General features: G+C 42.5%; 1 protein-coding gene across 1 annotated transcript in view; it reads left to right on the top strand.

The window, feature by feature from the left end:
- The window catches only part of LOC126101069 (protein takeout-like), a 59,342-nt gene that overhangs the window by 19,326 nt on the left and 16,140 nt on the right, over window positions 1–23,876 (top strand). The window contains exons 3-4 of the mRNA XM_049911743.1: window positions 14,701–14,854; window positions 21,835–21,971. Coding sequence (XP_049767700.1) covers window positions 14,701–14,854; window positions 21,835–21,971 — 291 coding nt within the window. The remainder of the gene's footprint in view (window positions 1–14,700; window positions 14,855–21,834; window positions 21,972–23,876) is intronic.

Here is a 23,876-nt window from a genome sequence, read left to right as displayed (position 1 = left end):
GGTTTGTAAGCGCTCTATACAGCACTGTGGTGCCCCAACTGTCGCTTCACGATACCCTTTTGGCAATTGCTGCAACATCTGGTCGCTGCAGAGGCGTTCTTGCTTGTGCGTTCCGCGGTCTTAAATAACCTTGCGGTGCTGTAAGAATTACGCTATATTGTGGTCATTCCGCTGCTGTCGCAATCTCCACACTCTGCAGTAGTTGGTGTGGCAATACGCTAGTGATGTGCCTCGCAATTTGCAGCAGCAATTTTCGTTCCTAGTTAACATTCCGATTGAGACACTGTGTTCGAGCTTGTCTTATCTCGGCTCTGTGCTTGCTGGAGCAACACTACTATGTGTACACATATAAGTAAACTGTCATATGCTATGCTACCTGGTGTTGCAGTCTGAATTGTTAGTCGTGCATTATTGTGTACTCGTTATTGTTGATGCTGACATGAATAAAAACAAAACTGATAGGTAGAATGAAATTTTCACTCTACAGCGGAGTGTGCGCTGATATGAAACTTCCTGGCAGATTGAAACTGTGTGCCGGACCGAGACTCGAACTCGGGAACTTTGCCTTTCGCGGTCAAGTGCTCTACCAGTTGAGCTACCCAAGCACGACTCACACGCCGTCCTCACAGCTTTAATTCCGCCAGTATCTCGTCACTGATAGGTGACATTTTTCTGAGGTGGAAGAACAGCAGAGATGTAAATTTCTTAAAGGGAAAATGGGATAGCACAAATGAAATCAATTTCTTTTGTTTTTCATTTTGCAGATTTAGGCTGAGACACCCATTCGAATTTCCAGTACTAGTTTTTCATAGGTAGCTGAGTGGATAGATATTAATTATCATGACGTTTAGTTGGTTGAACATGAGAGTATATGTTTGATCTCGTACAAGGCACTATGAAAGCCAACTGGAGAGTTAGAGTTCTTTATTTTAATTTTCAGAAAGTTTTTACGTTAATCTGAATGTATAAGAAGAACTATCCAGAGAAGATGTTATGCGAAGTATAGTTATGTGTGCTCTGCAACCGCTGAGACCTCAAGAGTCATAGAATGAATCCCAGATTCAGCTGTGATAATTGTAAAAAAGATGATGATGTGTATTTTTGCCAGAGATAACTCTAAAAGTTCAACACAAGGTGCGTTCAAAGATGCTTTAATTTTCATAAAATAAAATGAGTCGGTATTGTAGGAGAACTGGATGGAAAAATCATGCAGTTGGAATAAAGTGCCAGCCCTTACGACAATTTTGATCTGCTGGTAAAAACTTACCAGGAAGTACATATCGAGCAGCTGTAGGACTGGATACATTTCATGCCTGGAATGAGGTTCTAAATAACTAGTAGAATAATTCCAGTTGATATACAATTACGATCCTTTCTCAGAAAATACTATTCAAGAATGCGAAGAGGTCCTGCAAACAGAATCAACAGCGCGAACGTAAAGCTGATACAAACTGCTAATGAATCTCGAAATGAAACCAAACAGTCAATGAGTGTCGAAGTTAGTAAACAAACTGTGCAACGATCCTAAAACTCTAGCACCTGATCTAAATGGAAAAACTCCCGCTACGATAGCTCTGTTAAGGGGAGCCGGAGGTGGTCAAATCCAAAAAATCAAAATTTTTTTTTCCACCGAAAATTAATTGGAACATACCTCTTTAATGTAAACTTTGAATTATTGTTCTACTCGCCCTAGAAGTGGAGTTATTACCATTTTCCCCCACGCCTGCAGAGGAAATGGGCGGCCGCTGAATGCATCTAACACCCCCTCGTGACTTCCCTGGCGAACTGCTTGGGATTTTCTCGGCCTGTTACGCATACAGCGCCTTATGTTACGCATACAGCGAGTGTGTAAGAGTTGGCTACATTGTTTTCTGTGACAAATGAAGCGCTAAGAGCCCGGAACATCGTCTCTTTGCTGTTTACCGTTTCGGCTTCCAAGGCTCAAACAAACTTTGGGTTCAAGTAAGCTCAGTGATGGAAAGACAATAGGAGGAAGAGCCAGGCTTACTGATGAGGTGATTGAACATCTACAGAGATACTATGGGTATGCTATTAGGCAAAATACTAGTAATGTTAGTGACATGCGAAAAGCAGTGTGGGCATTGTTCCTTCATACTGCCTCTTCTAATGAATACCCTCAACACAGCCTGTGCCCAAAAGATTCCTGGTGCCAATATAATGCAAAAAAGGACTATGATCACAAACATGGTTTGCCAGCAGCTGTGATAAATGCAATAAAACCAATTTTTCATGACTTAGCACAGCCAGAATTGTTACACAAATGTCTACACGGAAAGATGCAGAATCCTAATGAGAGCTTAAACAATTTGATTTGGAAAGTGATTCCTAAAAGGGTGTATGTAAGCATAAAAACACTGCACTTTGGCATTTATGATGCAATAGCAACCTACAACCAAGGGAACAGTGTGAAGTGTGAAGTTCTGAAGGCATTAGGATTTACAGCTAGAGTGAACACTGTATGAGCACTAAGAAATATTGACAGCGAAAGGATAAGAGGAGCAGAAAGAGATGGAACAACAGGCCAGAAAAGAAGACAGAAGAGGAAGCTTTTGGAGGATGAAGGAGAAGACCCTGATAATCCATCCTATAGTGCAGCAATGTATTGAGAAACTTTGATAGCCATTTCCCGTAAATTAGAATTTTTCGAATATAAGGAACATTTTCTCAAAATCCACTCAAGCTAGAGGTGAAATTTTTATACAGCACTCCTAGTGGTCAAACTTACATTGTAACTCAGCCATTTGGCAATATGTTCAGTAGTTTCATTTCAGTTTAATTATAAAGCAATTATGTGTAAAAAAAATTTGGGTCATTAATAAAAAAAATAATTGGAAGGAAACTAGAAAAGATACTCCAAAATCCCTCTGTCATAACTGCAATACTAAACCACTCTATATGTAAAAAAAAATTCAAATTTTTCTATTTGGTAGTTTATTCATAAATGTTCCTCAAACTTAGTGATTTTAACATGGGCAGCATAGGCACCTCCGGCTCCCCTTAAATTGGAAAATGACATCTAAAGCTATCGACCGTGCAGTGTGCAGTCGTTTCCATGTTGTGGCTCACGACTGCACCAAAGACACCCGTCGCGTGGGTTCTGAGGCAATCCTCACTTCGTACAGACGACTGGCGGCGGTGGCGAAGGCTGGGGGCCTCACGCGCGGGGCGCAAGCAGAGCTCGCAATTTGCAGCATCGTTCCCAGAGTTGATCGGCTTCCTTCGGTTTGGAGCCGACTGGAGAGTCTCAACCAAAGTCTTCGTCGTGTCTGTTGACGATCTTGGCTGCAGATTCCTATACCTACGTTATCGTGAGGGGATTTGTAGGACTCCCCTTGTCAGGCGAGGGGTGCACAACACAAAGGAAGCAGCTATTCGGGTAGCAGAGTACTGTGGAGAGCACATGAGAGATATTTAGGAAATTTGGAAATTTGTAGGCAGGTGTCATGGGACAAAACTGTTGAGGTCTTCGGTCCCTAAGCTACACACTACTTAATCTAACTTAAACTAACTTACGCTAGCACGCACACACATGCCGAGGGAGGACTCGAATCTGAAAAGGGGTGAGCCGCGCGGACCGGGACAAGGCGCCACTGACAGTGCGGCAGAGATTTTTAGGCTAGCCTGTAGCTTGAGGTGCTCTGATGAACACTGGCCAGCCGATATGTAGCAAGAGAATTCAAACGGCACTCAGAATAAAGACACTTCGACTGTCAGAATTTTATCAGTAAACTATCGAAGTATTCGTAATGGTACTGCCCTCGACGAAAGTTCTCGCTCTTAAATTATTGTTGAGACCGACAACTGGCTGAAACTCTAAGTGAAAAACTCTGAAACATTTTGCGAGTCGTGAAACGTATATCAAAAAGACAGATTAAACGCCATAGGGTGGGAAGCGTTCATTTCAGTTGACTAAAGTATTAACCCTATTGAGGTCGAAGTTATGTGTGACAGTGCAGTCATCTGGTCACGTATAACAGGTGCAGGTGAAACCAAGTTAATTGTCGAATGTTTTTATCAGCCATCCGATTTGGCTGTGACAGTCCTAGAGTCATTCGAAGGAAGTCTACGGTTAATAGCGAGTAAATACCCAGATCATGTAATACTGGTTGGAGGCGACTGTAGTTTGCCGAGTATAGACTGGGATGTCTATGGATTCACTCCGGGGAGTACAGACAGTCATGCGAAGTACATTTGAAGACGTTTTCTGAAAATCGGTTTGCGCAGCTAGTTCGGCAGCCCACGTGCAGTGGACATATCTTAGACCTTGAAGCTACAAGTAGGCTGGACCTTATCAACATTGTCAGCATTGAGATTGGGATCAGCGATCATGATGTCATTATAGCAATCATGACTACGAAAGTTAATAAATCAGTCAAGAAGGCTAGGAGAGTATTTCTACTAGACTCTACTAGACAGAGTAGATAAGCAGTTATTAACATCTCACTTACACAGTCAACTGGCCTCACTTAGTTCCAGTAAGATTGATGGAGAAGAATTATGGTCAAAGTTTAAGCAGACGGTAAATCTTGGAGAGTTATGTGCCTATAAAGTGGAAAATTTCCACCATGGTTTAGTAATGAAATTGGGCGGATGCTGAGGAACCAGAGGCTGTTGCACTCTCATTTAGAGAGAGAACACATAAATGACGGCAATCGAAATTTAGTAGAGACACGTGCTTCTGAGAAAGGATCTACGCACGTAGCATACAGTAACTACCACCGTCACACCTTAGCAAAAGATCTGGCAGAGAACCCGAAAAAATACTGGCAGTATGTAAAATCGGTAATCGCATCTAAGGCTTCCATTCAGCTCCTTGTTAGCCAGTCGGGTGTGGTAGTTGAAGATAGCAAAACGAAAGTTGAACTTTTCAATTTCACGATCAAGAAATCATTCACACAAGAGAACCGTACAAACATGCCGTCATTTGACCATCTGACGGACTTTAATATGCACGATGTAGTACGATAATAAGCATGCCTTACGTAGAGAAGCAACTAAAAGGTTTGAAAGCAAATAAATCACCAGGTGCGGAAGCAACCTCAGTTCTGTTTTACAAAGAGTACTCTACCGGTTTTTTCTCCTTATCTGGCTTGCATTTATCGTGAATCTCTCGCCCAGGTCAAAGTCCCAAGCGAGTGGAAATACGCGCAGGTGACTCCAGTACATAAGAAAGGTAAAAGAACGGACCCGCAAATTTAGAGTCCAATAATCCTAACTTCTGTTTGCTGTTTCTCATGTTGAATAAAATAAACTTTCTTAAGACTAAGAAGTTTATGTGCACGAATGAGCATGGTATTAGAAAGCATCGCTAGCGAAAAACTCAGCTTGCCCTTTTCTCACGTGATATACTGAGACCTAAGGATGAAGGGTAACAGGCCGATTCAGAGATTCAATTTTTTGTAAATTTCCGGAAAGCATTTGACACGGTGTCCCATTACAGGCTGTTAACGAAGGTAGGAGCATATGGAATAAGTTCAGAGATGTGTGAGTGGCTCGAAGACTTCTTAAATAATAGAACCCAATATGTCGTCCTAGACGGCGACAAGGGCATCTTCAGGGCTGCCCCAAGGAAGTGTGATGAGGTCGCTACTGTTCTCTATATACAGAAATGATTTAGCTGACAGGGTGGACAGCAAACTGAGATTGCTTGCTGATGGCGCTGTGGTGTACGGTAAGGAGTCGAAGTTGAATGACTGTAAGAACATACAAGACGACTTAGATAAAATTTCCAGTTGGTGTGATGAATGGCAGCCAGCCCTAAAAGTCGAAAATTGTTAATGCGGGTAAGTTGGAAGATCAAACTTGTAATGTTCAGATACGGTATTACTATGTCCTGCTTGACACGGTCAAGTCGTTTAAGTATTTGGGCATAACGTTGGAAAGCGATATGAAATGAAAAGAGCTTATGAGAACTGTGGTAGGGAAGGCGAATTGTCGACTTCGGTTTATTGGAAGAATATTGGGAAAGAGTGGTACATCTGTAAACGAAACCACATATACACTGATGCGACTTATTCTGGAGTACTGCTCGAGTGGGTTCTGTACAAGGTCAGATTGAAGGAAGAGACCGATGCAATTCAGAGGAGGGCTGGTTGATTTGTTACCGTTTGGTTCGAACAATACGTAAGCGTTACAGAGATGCTTTGGGAACTTAAATGGGAATCCCTGGAGGGAATGCGACGTTCTCTTCAAGAAACATCACTGACAAAATTTAGAGAACCGGCATTTGAAGCTGACTGCCAAACGATTCTACTGCCGTGTGCGTAAGGACCACGAAAATAAGGTACGGGAAATTAGGACTCATACGAAGGCATACAGATAGTGTTTTTTCCCTTTCTCTATTTGCGAGTGGAACAGGAAAGGAGTAGTATTACAGAGTACCCTCCGCCACGCACCGTACGTTGGCTTGTGGAGTATCTATGTATATGTAGATGTAGAAGTGAGTGAAAATCAGCGTTGTGTGACTATAGAAGTGGACGCCCTAACCTCACCAATCAGTACCGAAGAGTTAAGATGATCGATTCACCAAATGAAGGAACACATAGCTTCTGACGTGGATAATATCAACACAGAACTAATGAAGCATTTAAGGACCTTAGACCTAAAATGGATTGCACAGTTAATGAATTTTGTATCACTGCCACACTCATTACGAAACTCTGGAAGAAAGCCAAGGTGGCAGACGTGTTAAATCCAGTGAAAAACCTATGGAGCCACAAAACTTCAGACTTATGCCACTTACGTCGTTTCCACAAGGAACTTGAAAGAATGGTTCTTGAAATAATTTTTTGCGCAATTGAGTCCAAAGCCATACCATAACCAACGAGATTAATGCCTGGTAAATCGTTTTATGGCCAGATACTCGTTGTCTGCCAACCTGTAGAGCCAGGCGATAGCCATGAACGTTCTGCCAAGAGCCCACGAGGTTGAAGAGCTAAAAAATTGACGCTAGCGTCACGCATGTAGAGTGACGTGGCAGTTGCTATTTGGACGTCTAGTTGGGGTTGAAGTTGCCTCCCACGCACAATGCATCTGCCCATCCAGGAAGAGAGGCTTAACCACCTCAGAGAAGAAACTGGAATATTTGCACTGGTCACCTGAACCACATGGCGTATATGTGTTGATGATCCTGACGCTAGCAAACGTGAGAGCCATACTTCTCACATCCGGGAGACAGGCAACTGTATCAAGAGAAGATACAATCACATAAGAGGATCACTATCCTACTAACAGTAAGGCAGCATGGGAGACATGCGCCGTAAAGTCTAGGCGAGCACAAAAGCTGCAACATGAAACTCCTGAAGAAGGGAACTGTCAACGTGTGCAGCACGCGCCATTTCATGGAGAACACCAGTTTATGGAACATGTGAATGGCATTGAGAATGATCGTGGCAATGCAAAAAGTTTTGTAAGCTGCCATCACCATATGTGCAGGCTATGAAAACACAAGGAACTCCCAATTAGGCCCCCATGGAAGGGTATATCGCTGCGATGGAGGGGGAGATGACCCCTTCAAGGGGGTTCCATCATTCTTTATAACTCCAGAACGTTCATCCTTATATTGACGTCATCCGCCTAGAAGACAGACATCGCATCAGAGCCGTTCAGTGGATTACTTTCAGAGGTGCGCCTACAGGTAACTAGACACAGAAGTAAAGGCATCAGTCGCAGGTGGGGAAACATCGTTGTCTGTATATGGATACTGACTGTAAACGGTGCCAAGGAGAGAGGCCACATCGCCCAGTGAGAGTGCGTCGGAGTGCAGGGTAGCATCAGTGGGAGGGTAATCCACAAATCCAATGGAGGCGTAAGAAGGAGTACAACGCTCTCTCTTCCGCTTCCTCGACGACTGTTGCTTCCTAACATGCTGTTCTATGTCGGATGGTGGTCAGCTGTCGTCTGATATGCGACCAGGCAACATAGAGTTAGAGGTCAGTACAGCTCCATGATCCACAACCATGGGGTCGGGAAAGATGTCCTGCCATTTCTGAAGGTCACCGTGGCAGCAGTGTAGGAGAGACAGGATAAATGTACATCGCTTCGTCAAGAGCTGTCGACTCTGGTGTTGACTGGTTCAGCGTAGGAGCAGTAGGCAACCCCGCCATGCACGCACAAGACAGGGTTAAAACAGTGGGTGTCGTAGGGAGGGTTACATCTCCCATTAGCATCTGAACCAGTCTGCGTTGGAGACATCCTGAATGGACGTGGCCTTCTTGGCCACAACCTGAACAAGTGCGCAGCCACACAGATGGTAGTAAACAAGTAAGAACAACCGTGTTTCATCAGATCAAGTTTGATCTGACTAACGCCATTGAGAAGACAGTAGGTTTCGAGCGCCTTCCACGTTTCAGAAACTTGACGACCTTGTCGTAAAGTTGAAAGGCATCTGCCACAATTTCCGATAGTACCTGAAATGGGAGTTCGAAAGCCCCACAGAACGTTCGGAAGCTAAAACCATCAACCATGACAGCCCTATACGGCCATCAGTATTGGAACCTGATAGCGTGGCCTGGTGCCGCACAACGTTCACGCACAGCTCTTCATTTGCCATTTTGGTATATACAGTGCTACTAATGATTGAGAAAGGAATCCTGAAAGCATCATCTGGTGGTAGACGTATTTCGTCCTGTGTAAAACGTTCGACGTCATACGTGTTTGCCCTTGCATGACCCAAAGGAAACGAAAATTTACGACAGGAAATACGCCATGATGGTCGATGAATACAGACATGAAGATAAACCGCTATACGGAAGTAAACACTCGCTCCTAAGCAGAACAAGACGTGCTCACCGCATTACTACCGAAGGCAGACTGGACCGTACACAGTGGTAACCACGCACATGGACTACCATAGACATGTCTGGAAGAACAGACATCGTATAGGTCACTACAGGAATTTGCGATAAATGCTACAGCAGTTTTTCTGGCGCAAAACTTATTACTCCTGCGACAGTGCTACCAGTTATAATTACCTCAATAAATCTGTAAAATTCTTTTTACAGCGCTTAGCAGGTGGAAACATAATTTACGAGTGACAGTATCAGCATCTCTTAAAAATTTTTTTTTTTAAATGTTACTAGAGGCCTTTAGTCCACAAATACATTCTGGGGCTTGTCAAAGGGCATTTCTCACGTAACCTCCCGGCTGTAATAGCTCACTGAATTCTAACACCTCACTCTATTTCCAACTATCTCTCCTCCATTCAGTGACTAAGAATCGTAGCAGTTCCTAGAGAAACTGTACGTACTAATTTCACAGTCATTAGGCTGGACTGTTTTAATGCCTTTTTATGTCAGATTTGACATGGTTACAGTTATCTGCCGACCTCTGTGCATAAACTGGATGTTACAGTTCGATGACTGATTGGTTCCCGCATAATACAATAAATCTACATTTACATAGTGTTTCAACAAATTTTGAACTAGCCCCACAGATATAAATGAATGCCCTCTACTAGCTATTGTCTTTAACTGCTTTCGGCAGTGATATATTAGCAAAGTGATCATCACCCAGTACCTATTCTAGATCTGGATATCCTTCAGGTAGGAGCTGCCACATGCTGAAAAGTACACCTTTTTTTTAGTATTTTATCTCGGAACTCTTTGCATGCAGCTCTGAATCACTGTAACCCATACAGCAAGCTTGGAGTCTTTAGGCAATTGTTGTCAAACTTTTTTTTCCAAAGGAATCACTAAACACTCCACAATACAAATTCTAACTTGGGTGAAGAAATTGCGCACAGATTCTAGTAATATGAGTGCACCTTTCAATAATATTCGATTTACCGTGTCGAACAAAAGTAAGAATTCAATTTCAAAAATTGTTCAAAAATTTGCAGGTTTGACAGATTAGATGGAATGTAACACAAGTCACACTTAGAAGGAAATAAAAAGATGTTGAAATGAGATACCTAGCATTTTAGAATAATATACTTTCTACAAAGCTCAGATAGACGGCCATACAAACCAGCGCTCTTAAGTATACTGTCAACATACGAGATTTCTAACGTATCTGCAGGGAAAACCAATTTTTTTGAAAAATAAAAGAAACATGGTTCAAGTAAGTGAACTATTCTCGGGCTTCCAGCCGCGTGGCGGTGTTTTCACACTGCGACGTTTCGATCTTCGCCAGAAGATGATGAGTATGCCTCTCGTCGAAACGTCGCAGTTTGAAGACACCGCCACCCGGCAGGAAGCCCGAGATCTCTTCACCTGTGTACACGTCGGGAAAGCATACATCCACGATTATGGTTCAAGTATTTTAAATGGCGGGATCAGGTCAAATAGAGATTGTAATAAAATTTAAATACTAGTGAGAAACACCTTAAGCGAATAGTTTAGAAAAATATATCGTAGTAGTACGAACGTACAAGTTCAAAATAGTGGAATTATGTAAAACAGAGATTGTAATAATATTTAAATACTTGTGAGAAATACCTTAATCAAATAGTTTAGGAAAATATATCGTAGTAGTACGAACGTACAAAATAGAAATATCATACACCGTCACAGGGAATATTCAAAACAAAAGGTGTTTATCAGCTGAAACTAATTCAAAATACTATCCAGCAATAATGCTTTTGAGAAAAACAAAAGTGTCTAACGTTGATGTATATGTTAGACTTATCATAACCTTTCGACTTGTTTCACATTTAAACGATACGATGTGCGACATGAAACGCTGTAATAAAGATCGCCCAACTCGAGACTTATCGTTGCGACACTCTTGCCTCACTGAGTTGATAGGATCTGCAGTAGGGTACGCGATGTATCTCGCTGTACTACAACCATCAGTGGAGGACAAATCCAGTTTCTGTATCAGTTTCAATTGCAATCAAGAGCCCTTTTGAAGAGGACTTTATTGTGGCTTACTATTATTTAAAACTCAAGGAAAAGCTGAAAAGAGAAAGAAGTACTGGGTGCACACGTACAGCCAGAAGGCTCAGTATGGTGTAGTGTGAAGCAAGCGGGCAATCATGCCACAGAGATGCACTTTTGTTTCCTACAACCAACTTAGCGAATTGGAAAAGGATCAAATTCTGACCTACCAAGTGGTGGGATCGTCCCTTGGAAGAACTGCCACACAAGTTGGACGTGCTGCGTCAGTGTCACGATGTTGGAATCAGAGCTCACGTGGACATCCTCATATTTGTAGACGACTTCCTGGACGTCCACATAGCACTTACATCCGCCAGGATCGACATACTGTGACGGCAGCAGTGGCAGATCATACTCCTACCACATTACTGATAAAAGGGCTCTTGAGCGCAGACGTGTCAACATGAACTGTTGCGAACAGCTTATTAGCAGTGGGACTGTGAACTCGCACACCTCTAGCCCATATTCCACCTATGCCAGATCATCGATGGACGCGGCTCGACTGGTGCTATCTGAGGATCACTTTGCAGATGGAATGGCGCGCCGTGGACTTCAGCGATGAAAGCAGATTCTCGCAGCGCGCACGACGAAGGCCTGGTGAGCGCTTTCTCGTAGAGTATATCCGATCAAGAGACTTTGGCCCCACCTAAGGCCTAGTTGTCTGGGGTGCGATAAACTACAACTAACGTTCACCTTTGTTGTTTCTGGATGGGACGCAAGCAACAGCTGTTGTTAGTCCCTTTTTTCCATTTTACGTTCTTACAGCATGAAGGTGTTGTTCCAACAGGATAATGTCGGCATACATACTGTCCAGGATACTCAGCGTGCTCCGCAAGAGGTGCAGCAACTTCCCTGGCCAGCATAATCTCCGGACTTGCCTCCAATCGAGCACGTGTGGGATACGATGGGACGAGAAGTGACTCGTGTGGCTCGTCAACCAACAAGTCTGAAACTTCTTTACTTAAACGAGTGTGGCTGTACTTAAATTGCTGAATGACTGAGACCCACAATATCCTAGCGCAACGCAGTCTGACTGCTCAAAACAAGATAACCTGACTTCAAATAATTAATTCAAAAGAATGGCCCTGACTGAAAAGAAATCCTAACAATAACCTATACATTTCAATAAACATTTACCTCACAAAAATCTTCATTACGTTAACTACTGCAATACAGCGAGCGTCAATAGTGGCAGCTAAATAAAAGATTCTAACTACTAAAGCCACTTACTACTGACAGGCATGTGTTTATCAAAGGAAAGAGCTTGTTGCAAAGCAAATAATGTATTTTTTACCTTAATAATGTGACATCCAGTTGAACCACGAATATAAATAGTCATTGACATCCAGTACAGAGATATACATTCATGAATAATATTTAATCTCCAAGCCGGATACTTCCAGGTCGTTAGCTTATGCTAACACTTCAGACCTCTACCCTCCGTCAATGCTAACTTCTCGCATCTAACATCCATCACTGATGGCTGTTCACCTCCAACTGCCCAACAGTATTTCCATCACTGTACTTGCATCACTGCTGGCGGCTAACTTCCAACTGCCCAACACTACTGGCGATTAACTTCCAACAACGAGTCCAACCAGCCACAGAGTCTCTTACAAGGAAAGCGCAGTCAGAGATCCAACGCAAAGCACTTGGCAGCGCTGCCAACACAGAAGCATAGAGATGTGAGAAGTTAGTATTGATGGAGGGTAGAGGTCTGAAGTGTTAGTGGAGGCTAACGATCTGTACATGTTCGACTTCGAGATTGAATAGTGTTCATGACTATATATCTTTGTATTGGATGTCAATGACGATTTATATTCGTGTTTGAAATAGATATCACATTATTAAGGTAAAAAATACATTATTTGGTTTGCAAAAAAATTTTTCCTTTGCTAACCACATGCCTGTTAGTAGTTAGTAGTTTTAGTAGTTATCATCATCATCATCATCATCATTTAAGACTGATTATGCCTTTCAGCGTTCAGTCTGGAGCATAGCCCCCCTTATACAGTTCCTCCATGATCCCCTAATCAGTGCTAATTTAGTAGTTAGAACCTTTTATTTGGCTGGCAGTATTGACGCTCGCTGTATTGCAGTAGTTAGCGTAATGAAGATTTTTGTGAGGTAAGTGTTTAACGAAACGTATAGATTATTGTTAGGATTTCTTTTTAGTCAGGGCCATTCTTTTGAATTAATTATTTGGAGTCGGGTTATCTTGTTTTCAGCAGTCAGATCGCGTTGCGCTAGGATATTGTGGGTCTCATTATTTCAGCAATTTAAATACGGCCACACTCATTTGAGTACAGAAGTTTCAACTGTTACAGAACTACGTGAACAGGTCTAGCAGGCGTGCCACAACGTGTCCCAGGAAAGTATTCGCATCTGCACGGTCGACTAGATGTCAGAATCAGAGCCTTCATTGCTGTTCGTGGAGGTTACACCACGTGATGGTATCGCTGTTTCGGCATCGGTTGATCCCTGGTACCTCAGAACCGCTTGTTGTGCTGATCTGTAAATGTAATCATTTCATGTTATTCTTAGTAACTGCTGCAACACTAAATCCTGAGTGAAATTTAAATCTGTAAAAAAGGTGTACTAATTCTTTCCAGCAGTGTAAAATGAACTGCTTAACAGACACTTTTTAGGTACACATTTAACTAAGTTTAATCTACTAATCTCCTAGCACAATTTATTGCACTGTTTTATTTCTTTGCCAAAAAAATGTTGCTTTTGAGTGTTGTGTCCATTCTTTCTCAGCAAATGTAAAACCAGTCAAAATATTTTCCTATGTTGGTAGGCAGTAATTACCAAGGTTATTTCCGATGTGAGTAAGTGACTTGTATATTTACTCTTGGACTCTAGCAAAAATCTGCAATATTTTGAAGATATCACCACAGTTACTATTCTTGTGGTCTTTTCCCCTTAGTTTGCACATTTTTTCAGTTGAAAAATATTTCATATTTAATAACGAAGTGCACATACAAATATAATTTAACTTCGAGACAGTGGCCCTTACACACCGATGACTCGACTCTATGGACGTTACATGCCGATGGCATTTTTTTCCCAAACATTTTTGCGTGTTTACACCATTTTAAGCGAGAGTCAATACTCATTGATAGTATTTTGTGATAATTACTCAGTATAAAGAAGTATAATCCACACTGAATTTAACAGTCATTTTCTCTCTCTCCACACTGAAATTTGTTGCATTGGTTTTCTATGTCTCAGTGCAACTTGGCTGGATATATACCAACTGCTTTCTCTGCATGGCGTCCTGTTGCTTTCTCAGAGCTATGATACAGCTTACCATTAGCAAGGGTAGTTTTGTCCCCAAGGCTGAGATACTGGGAAAGGCTTTGATGTAAAAGTAGTGATCCTGATGTGATATCCTGAGTATTAATATATTATTATTATACTGTATTAATATATTTTAGATTTCGGAAGTGTTGCTTTAAAAGTGTAGCCATATTTGGGGTTTGTGTTATCTATACCCTTTGTAAATGATTTCGGAAGTGTTGCTTTAAAAGTGTAGCCTTATTTGGGGTTTGTGTTATCTATACCCTTTGTACCGTAACTGCTATGTATGATCAGAATGAATCATTGTTAGCAATATTCCTATCATTAATTTTACTAACGTAGATTTGAATATTTTGAAATTACTGAAAGTCGATTTAGGAACTAGTTTCTCACAATATTCCAGGAGATATGCTACACATTATCAGTTTTTAACTCCTTGATTATTCGTGTAGACGCTGTGCTCTAAATTGCCATACTGTAACGATTGGGCTTTGCACAGGTATTCCCAGTCTTGGTGTGCCGTCAATAGATCCGATGCCATTCGCTAGCATCAAGATCGAGCACGAGAACAAGCAGAGACCAGTAGCGGCAGACCTCGAGTTCGACAACTTGCTCGTCTACGAGATGTCGCGCGGCTCCGTGGAATCCGTTGAGTAAGTATCTCTCTGACCGAAGCACTAACGAGTAAGGGATGGAATACCTATACGTCTGGAAACTAGTCATGATATTATTTTCGTTACTGAGCTTCACTAGGAAGAAGTTAGTTAACAGCAGTGTAGACTACCTACACTGGTGAGGCAAAAAATTTCGGTCATGACCAGTTGCGTGATTAAGTTTCGCGTGGTATATGAACGGAGCGCAGATGAATTGAAATCATTCTAGAGACGACACATGCAGCAAATGAGGAAATCCACTAATATAAAGGACGTTGGCGCAGAGCAGCCGGCCCGGACGCTGGGAACTAGGATCTCGGAAACGGCGAAGCTGGTTGGATGTTTGCGGGCTACTATCGAGAGCATCTGTGTAAAATGGTGAGAAGTTAGTGAAAATATTAGCAGTTGACAAAGTGCAGAAAACGTTATTACTTGACAAAGTGTTGAACGTATATGCCTCATCACTGAATCTAGAGGTTGTAGGCATACAATCTCTCTGTAATGTTGAATAGGCAAAGATGTGTGGCTGATCTGACTACCGATTACAATGCTATGTTCCCATATTGATCCAATGACATCGTTAGTTACGACTACGGTATCAAGGGTATCATCAAGCTTATAGCGTGGATCAATGGAAACTTGCAACCTGGTCGAATGAATTTCTTTCTAATACAAGGTCGATATTTTTCTCCAGACATGCCGTCATTGAGGTGAGCGGCTCCTTGAAACATGCACCGTACAGTGGATAGTGGCCATGGAGAACATCAGTACGGGCTTCCGTTGGGCCTATAGTAGTAATCGAACACACCACAACACCTATGGACTACGCGAAAATGTCTGCGGACCACGTGGATCACTTCTTCATATTGATATCATCCCCGAGGGCGATGGCATCTCCCAGAAAGATAACTGTCCGTGGAAGAATCCCAGAATCATGCAACAGTCATTTAAGGAGCCTAGTACCGGCCACTGTGGCCGAGCGGTTCTAGGCGCTCCAGTCTGGAACCACGCGACCGCTACGATATCAGGTTCGAATACTGCCTCGGTCATGGATATGTGTGATGTCCTTTAAGTAGTTCTAAGTTCTAGAGGACTGATGACCCCAGATGTTAAGTCCCCTAGTGCTCAGAGCCATTTGAACCATTTTAAGGAGCATGATAATGAAACATTGATATCATAGCCAGGAAATAAGCCTCACATGAACCAGATGGAGCACATCTGAGGACTATCGGTTACCAAATTCACTCCCACGACGCACCAGCCTGCAGTTTACGGTAACTGTGTGACCTGTCGGTAGACTTCTTGTGTCACTCACTCTAGGACAAAAAGAAAAAAAAACAATGCACCATGAAGGAGTAATCTAAATTGGACGGAAATAGGTTGCTGTGGTGTACACATACAGACAAACAAATGATATCAGTTCCAGAAAAAATGGGCGATTTATTGAAGAGAAAGAGTTTCTCAAACTTAGTAAGACAGTAACGTTTCTGTCGATCTCTGGGTCTTATACGAGCAGTTATTCGGCTTGACATTAATTCATAGAGTTGTTGAATCTTCTCCAGAGAGATATTGTGTCCAATTCTGGGCAGTTGGCAAGTTAGTACGTCAGAATCGTGATACGGCTGAGGGGCCCTGTCCTTAATGCTCCAAACGTTCTCAATTGGGGAGAGATCTGACTGCCATGCTGCCCAAGGTAATGTTTGGCAAGCACGACAAGAAGACAGATTTCAATCTCATTCATTTGAACAGAACGGTCGTTGGTGATGCTTGGAACCGAGTCCAGATGACCAGGCAATATGTGTTCGGAAATGCATCGGATAGCGGTGGAATACCAAACTCACTGTCGACAGTCATACGACCTGAGAACCAGGAGTGATGTTCTAGAGTACCACTTCGGTTCACAGATGGACCCCTTTGTTCGTCATCCTCAGATGACCAGGCAATATGTGTTCGGAAATGCATCGGATAGCGGTGGAATACCAAACTCACTGTCGACAGTCATACGACCTGAGAACCAGGAGTGATGTTCTAGAGTACCACTTCGGTTCACAGATAGACCCCTTTGTTCGTCATCCTCAGCACACTTAAAGCACAGCGGCACATCGATGATGTTACATGCCCCCATTTTGTTGCCTACATAACAAGCGATCCTCGTCTTATGTTTCAGCAAGATTATGCGCGCCTGCAGTTGAGAGGAGTTTCTGATGCTTGTTCTAGTGCTTGCCAAACTCTACTTTGAGCAATATTGTCACAGAACCTTTCTCCCACTACAAATGTTTGGAGGATTATGGCAGACCCTCCAGCAAATTCGGGATATTGATGATTTAACGCCCCAGTTTCCATAATTTGGCACGACCTGTCTTAGGATGACATCTAACAGCTCTATGAATTAGTATCAAACCGAATAACAAGTTAAAATCTTCTGGTTTATTAGGCCGCGTCATATTTTTACTAAAATGATCGACGTTTCGGCCCCTCTGGTGGGATCTTCCCCAGGACCCCAGTGTTCTAGCAGTGTGGACACCATAGGATCCTGAGGAGGATCCCAGCAGAGGGGTCGAAACGTCGATCATTTTAGTAGAAATATGACGCCGCCTAATAACCCAGAAGATTTTAACTTCAGTAACAACGACCACGAAAGCCTGCAGAATTACATAAGCCGAATAACTCATTGCATAGGTGTCAGAGGTGGAGCAATGTGTTATTGACTTGCTGGGTTTCTGAAAATCTTACTCTTAAGTAAATAACCAACTTTTCACGAAACTATAATCATATGTTATCTGTATATGTTCACCGCACCTACCTACCGATTTCCGTCCCATTCGGATAATTTCTTCCTTCACGGTGCGTCGTTTCTTTTTTTCTTACAAGGGACCCTCCCCATCGCATCCCCCTCAGATTTAGTTATAAATTGGCACAATGGATAGGCCCTAAAAACTGAACACAGATTAATCGAAAAAACAGGAAGAAGTTGTGTGGAACTATGAAAAAATAAGCAAAATATACAAACTGAGTAGTACATGGTAACATAGGCAACATCAAGGATACTGTGGGATCAGGAGCGCCGTTGTCCCATGGTTAGCGTGAGCAGCTGCGGAATGAGAGGTCCTTGGTTCAAGTCTTCCCTCGAGTGCAAAGTTTAATCTTTTATTTTCAGACAATTATTATCTCACAAACTCTTATGTTTTCATTACTTTTTTGGGAGTGATTATCACATCCACAGGAAAACCTAAATCGGGCATGGTAGAAGAATCTTTTTACCCATTCGCCAAATGTACAAGTTTGGTGGGTCGATAACATATTCCTGTCGTGTGACGCACATGCTGTCACCAGTGTCGTATAGAATATATCAGACGGGTTTTCCTGTGGTGGAATTGGTTGACCTATGACCGTGCGATCAAATGTTTTCGGCTCCCATTGGAGAGGCACGTCCTTTCGTCTACTAATCGTACGGTTTTGCGGTGCGGTCGCAAAACACAGACTCTAAACTTACTACAGTGAACAGAGACGTCAATGAACGAACGGACAGATCGTAACTTCGCGAAAATAAAAAAATGTTAATTTTCACTTGAGGGGAAGACTTGAACCAAGGACCTCTCGTTCCGCAGCTGCTCACGCTAACCACGGGACCACGGCGCCCCTGAGCTCACACTCTCCTTGATGTTGCCTATCTTGCACATGGACTACTCAGTTTGTATATTTTGCTTACTTTTTTCCATAGTTCCACACAACTTCTTCCTGTTTTCTCGATTGATCTGTGTTTTTTCAAGGCCTATCCACTGTGCCAACTTATAACTAAATCTGAGGGGAGTGCGATGGGGAGGTTCCCTTGTTAGACCGTACACCTGGAAACCCACTTATGACTTACCGAATGCGCGCTGCACACAATCGCGTCTCCATTGGTTTTCAATGGCGGAACAACAACACTGTTTGCAGGTTGTCATAATATTTTGGCTCATCAGTGTATTTTATAATGCGACCACTTAGTTAATCAAGCCTGGTACAGGCTACACTCCATGTCATTCAGTCTGTATACAAAGCAAAAAGCTAAACAGTCCAAAGAGAAATTTGGAAAAGAAATTAAAGGAACGAAATTAAAATATTAAGATTGAAAGAGGTAGTTGTTCGACTGAGGCTGTCTTATTTGAATAAAAATAGGATCTTGCTTCGGGACCTTAGTTAGGAACGGACTCACAACATATGCAAATTCACAAGATTCAAAGCACAGACCCATCTTCATCTTAACTAGTGGGTGTTTCTTGCAGCAGCATAAAAACAAACTTGTATGCTATTGGGAAACAAAGAAATATTTTGAAGCGAACTGTATGACACATGCAGTAAACAGCACGCCAAGATAGCTAGGAGCCCCATTCCGCTTTTAGTGAGAAGGGGCAACGAGGGGTGGTGACCACTTACTGACCGAGGGCTGGCAGATATTTCTGTGATGTCCTGTTACATCGTTATGTGAATTCCACAAATGGAAGAGCTTCCCGTAGCGACGGCATGCGAGATCATTATACGAGATGGAGTCAGGAGCAATCTCGGCAGAAAGCGCAATTATCTGTTGAACATAGCTACGGATTTTCGTGAGAGACACCGTAGATCACTACTGAGCACGCGAAATAAGGCCCCCAGTCTTTGAAAACCGCGGGTTGTCACTGAATGCGCCAATCTTACACAAAAACTTTGTTTAAAAACGAAAGAGACATGCACTTTGGTTCCTTTGGAACTCTTCGCAGAGCCACTGAGAGCACAGTAACGCCAAAAGGAAGTTCCTTTATTGGCTGAAGAAAGACAGGATGAGCGCAGAACAACTTTTCCCGAGGGAGTTGTTAGGAAGGATTTTAGCAACATAGGCCAGGGAAGAGGATCTTCGCTAGCAGAGACGCAACTTTAGCGGTCGGAGCTCGCAAGAAACATCGTCCTGTCAATTAGGTCTAATTTGTAACCAGAAACGCAGTAAACCGAAGGTTCCTTAACAAATGCTGCCGCACAGTAAACCCTCAATTCATGTCCTCTTCTCTTCTTCTGGTAGTAAGGGCGTGTGTGTTCTTCGCATAGCTCAAAATTACTCCTATTTGAAACCTATCCATTGACTTACAAAGCCATCAGGCAATGTATATGGATAATTTTTCAACCACTTGGTTATCAAAAGCAGGTACAGGTAACCAGTAAATTTTCATGTACATGTGTCACGTTTTTCTAGTTGTCTGGGTAGAATAAATATTTCAACCTACTTGAAATGAATTTCCGTGTCACTGTTTCTCTGTTACCCAATCTGTTTCATGGGATACGTCCTAATCGTCTGCGTTTGTGGAATGTGTATAGACCCATCTATTTCTTTTCTTATTAAGGGAAGAATCATTTCTTAAAGGGCTCTACCTAGGTATACATTGCATGTATGATTAATGATAGATTCATATGTCCAAAAGTACTAGTATTTTGAGCGTCCACTGTCCTTTATTAATAGACGCTTTTCTTCTGCTTCTTAATTTAAATTATCTATTGTCGAGCTGGGGGAACCACATGGTGCTTGATATAGTTTTAATTAATCTTGAGTTTCAATCACCAATTGCACCACTGGCTCAGGTCAGTCGATTATTCAGATTTATATCAATTGATCAGTGAATTAGTATGCAAACCAACATTATATATCAACGATTGTATTTTAACGGAGATCCTGAAGTAAATCTATAAAGGGCAACAAAAGTTTTGCCGCGCGGGATTAGCCGAGCGGTCTGCGGTCTGGGGCGTTGGACTGTGCGGCTGGTCCCGGCGGAGGTTCGAGTCCTCCTTCGGGCATGGGTGTGTGTGTTTGTCCTTAGGATAATTTAGGTTAAGTAGTGTGTAAGCTTAGGGACTAATGACCTTAGTAGTTAAGTCCCATAAGTTTTCACACACATTTGAACATTTTTGATCAAAAGTTTCCGTTCGAGCGCGTTGCTGAAGCCTGCAGCACGACTCCGATGAGGGTGTATGCCCACCGACTTATAGGCAAGGGACTAGAGTGGAATTCGTGTCTTCACGACCAGCGTCCTGTAAATACGTGAATCTTAACTATGGCGACGTTATTAACAAACGTGTTCAAACAGGACCAAGATGCCGTTATTCTTTCCTTGACTGTGGAAGGACAAACGCCGGTAGCCGTTCACCGGATAATGAAGAATGCATATGGGGCAATAGGTCTGTCGAAAACAAACGTTGTGGAATGGTGTGGGACAAGGGGTGCTGCTGCTCCATGACAGCACACGTTCCTGCATCGCTAATGTCGTAACGCAGAACTTACGCCAACTCAATTGAGATACATTCTACCACACACCCTATAGACCTGAACTCTACCCACGAGGTTATCACACATTTGGTCCCTTAAAAATGCCTTGAGGTGTGCAGCAGGCAGTCGTGTACTTCTTCATGCAGCAGTATGCGGTGTTTTACTACACGGTATCTTGAGGCTGGTGAGTCGACGAGATGATAATTGCTTCAACGCTCACGGCGATTTTGCGTACTTGGCATTCACATTCTGGACGGTATGGTCTTCTAATGGACACTTTTAAGGTCTTTCCTTATATATTGAGTTAGATCTTTAATGAAGAAAGTCCTATTCATACACATATCTTTCAATATTACACAGGTTTTGTGTGATTTTGCTCTAATTATTTGGTAAGTGTTTAAAGGAAGTCAGAAAACGATATGGTAGTAGCGAGTGTAGCCAAAGCTATGTATCGAAAAACGAACTGGAACCCTCCCCCTTTTCACCCTTTCACCAACCACTCTCACAGCATCTGGGTTTATTCTTAATGATAGCTCGGAGACCATTTCTAATTTACTCACTACTCACAACGAAGAAAATTATCTTCCGACCCCCCCCCCCCCCATGTCCACCTGGTGGAAAGAGTCGTAATAACTTCGAGTGTAACTTTGAATGTGGCTTGATTATCTAGTACCCTGAGTACATTAAAGGTACTTTCCTTTTGCTGCAGAATGGTGCCTGGAAGCTTCCGCCTGAAGGCACATTTGCGCGCCGATGACCCCATCTATATGATCGGTACATACAAAGTGGATGGCAAGGTGTTGGTCCTGCCCATCAAGGGAAAGGGCGCCTGCAACATCACCACCGGTAAGTTTCTGTTTTCTCAGCCGTGCACGCAAAGTAATTACTCTGTACGGCAACAACCAACTTCATCAATTAATCACCGCGCGGGGTAGCCGCGTGGTCTCAGACGCCTTGACAGGTGCCTTGCGGCTCCCCCAGTCGGAGGTTCGAGTCCTCCTTCCTCTGGCATGAGTGTGTGTGTTGTCCTTGGCGTAATTTAGTTTAGGCTAAAGTAAGTAAAGTGTACGTCTAGGGACCGATGACTTCCGCAGTTTGGTCCCACAGGAACTCAACACCATCAATTAATCATCGATGCTGATTACTGAGGAGGCTCAGTGTGTTTACATTTGTTCAGTACATAATGCGTGAAATGCGTGTGCCAAACACGGCTTTAGGTGGTAATACGTAATCACGCAGCACATACTGAGCTGCAGTCAATATGACTTTGTACACCAAATTAATTTTTACAGGAGAGAGGGGCGCCGTTAATCTCACAGTTGAGTAAGCCTATGATTCACATAGCGGTTCGATTGGTTGTAACGGAGATTAACTCACTGAGCGCCAAGCCCGTAGTTTCTACGGACCGTGATCCAAAAGCGCCGAGCTGGTAGGTTCTACGGGCTAGTGTATTCTATTGAGTAAAATGCTTTGCGCGATGTTTTAGAATCTCTAGACTATCGATATACGATGTTTGTAGCGTTACTCATTAATTGCCCGGATAGATAGTGCATCTGCTTTTCGTGGTACTTCCTTCGACATGAGCAACTTTTTTCGCCTGCGGATAGAGCACAACATTCGTATTCTGTGTACGAGGATTGGCGTGCCATGGTTTATCATGGTGACGAAAACTGTTTTTGCACTTGCTCTTACTAGGAGTATCGAAGGCATTTTGGTTACACAGTGCATTTCAGGCCAAGAAAAAGACAATAATTGATATCGTTACCAGTCCTGCCAGCTGCCCCAAACAACCAAAACGGACCTGTACGGTTAGTGACACACACATTTCCTGCAATATTTACCTACCACAACCAAAGAATATGCCTCCAGTTTATGTTATGTTTGTTCTTTAAATTCAAAGAAAGTTTGGAAAGCGTGTCACCAGGAGACACGTTATCAGTGAAAACACTATGTGGCGCTGTATATACAGGATGTATTATAATTAATGGCGTAAACGCAGACAGCTGAAAGTACACGATACTAGAAGCAAAAAAAGTCTGAGTAAACATAGGATCGGAAATGCATACCTTAAAAGCTAAGAGCAATTTTTCATCTTAGATACTGTGAAGCAAATATCTTCTACCGCAAGCTCTTTGCTTTCCACATTTTCGGAAGTAGTAGTATGGACCAAAACAAGAAAAAATGTCCATTAAACATGTGCTCTAAAATGTATGAGCAATTGTTATGAGCAATCGTTCATTAGAAGAGTTGTGTTTCCAAGTAGCGACGATGAGCACGTGCTCACAGCTGTTAAGCTATACATTTCAGAACACATTTTTACTGGACATTTTTTTCTTGTTCTGGTCCATACTACTACTTCCCAAACTGTGGAAAGCAGAGAGTTTTCAGTAGAAGAGATTTGCTTCACAGTATCAAAGATGAAAAATTGCTCGCAGCTCTTAAGGTGTGCATTTTCGACCCTATGTTTACTGAGACGTTTTTGCTTCTAGTATCGTGTACTTTCAACTGTATGCGTTTACGCCATTAATTATGATACACCCACTATAACCTTGCTTTGAAATATTTCATATGAAAATGCAATACAGATCCATATAGAAAGTGCTACTGTATTTACATACGATATTCAGCACGGTTCATTATGTATTTATGAACTCACTTACTCCACCTATATCACTGTATGGCTTCTCTAATTTTACGAAAACAATGTCACGCATTATAATATAATTTATCCATGTTGTACCAGACAGGATT

Source organism: Schistocerca cancellata, chromosome 9, assembly GCF_023864275.1.
Source record: "Schistocerca cancellata isolate TAMUIC-IGC-003103 chromosome 9, iqSchCanc2.1, whole genome shotgun sequence".
Taxonomy (NCBI): Eukaryota; Metazoa; Arthropoda; class Insecta; order Orthoptera; family Acrididae; genus Schistocerca; species Schistocerca cancellata.
The sequence above is the reverse complement of the archived record's forward strand: the minus strand, read 5'-3'. Positions and strand labels throughout refer to the sequence as shown.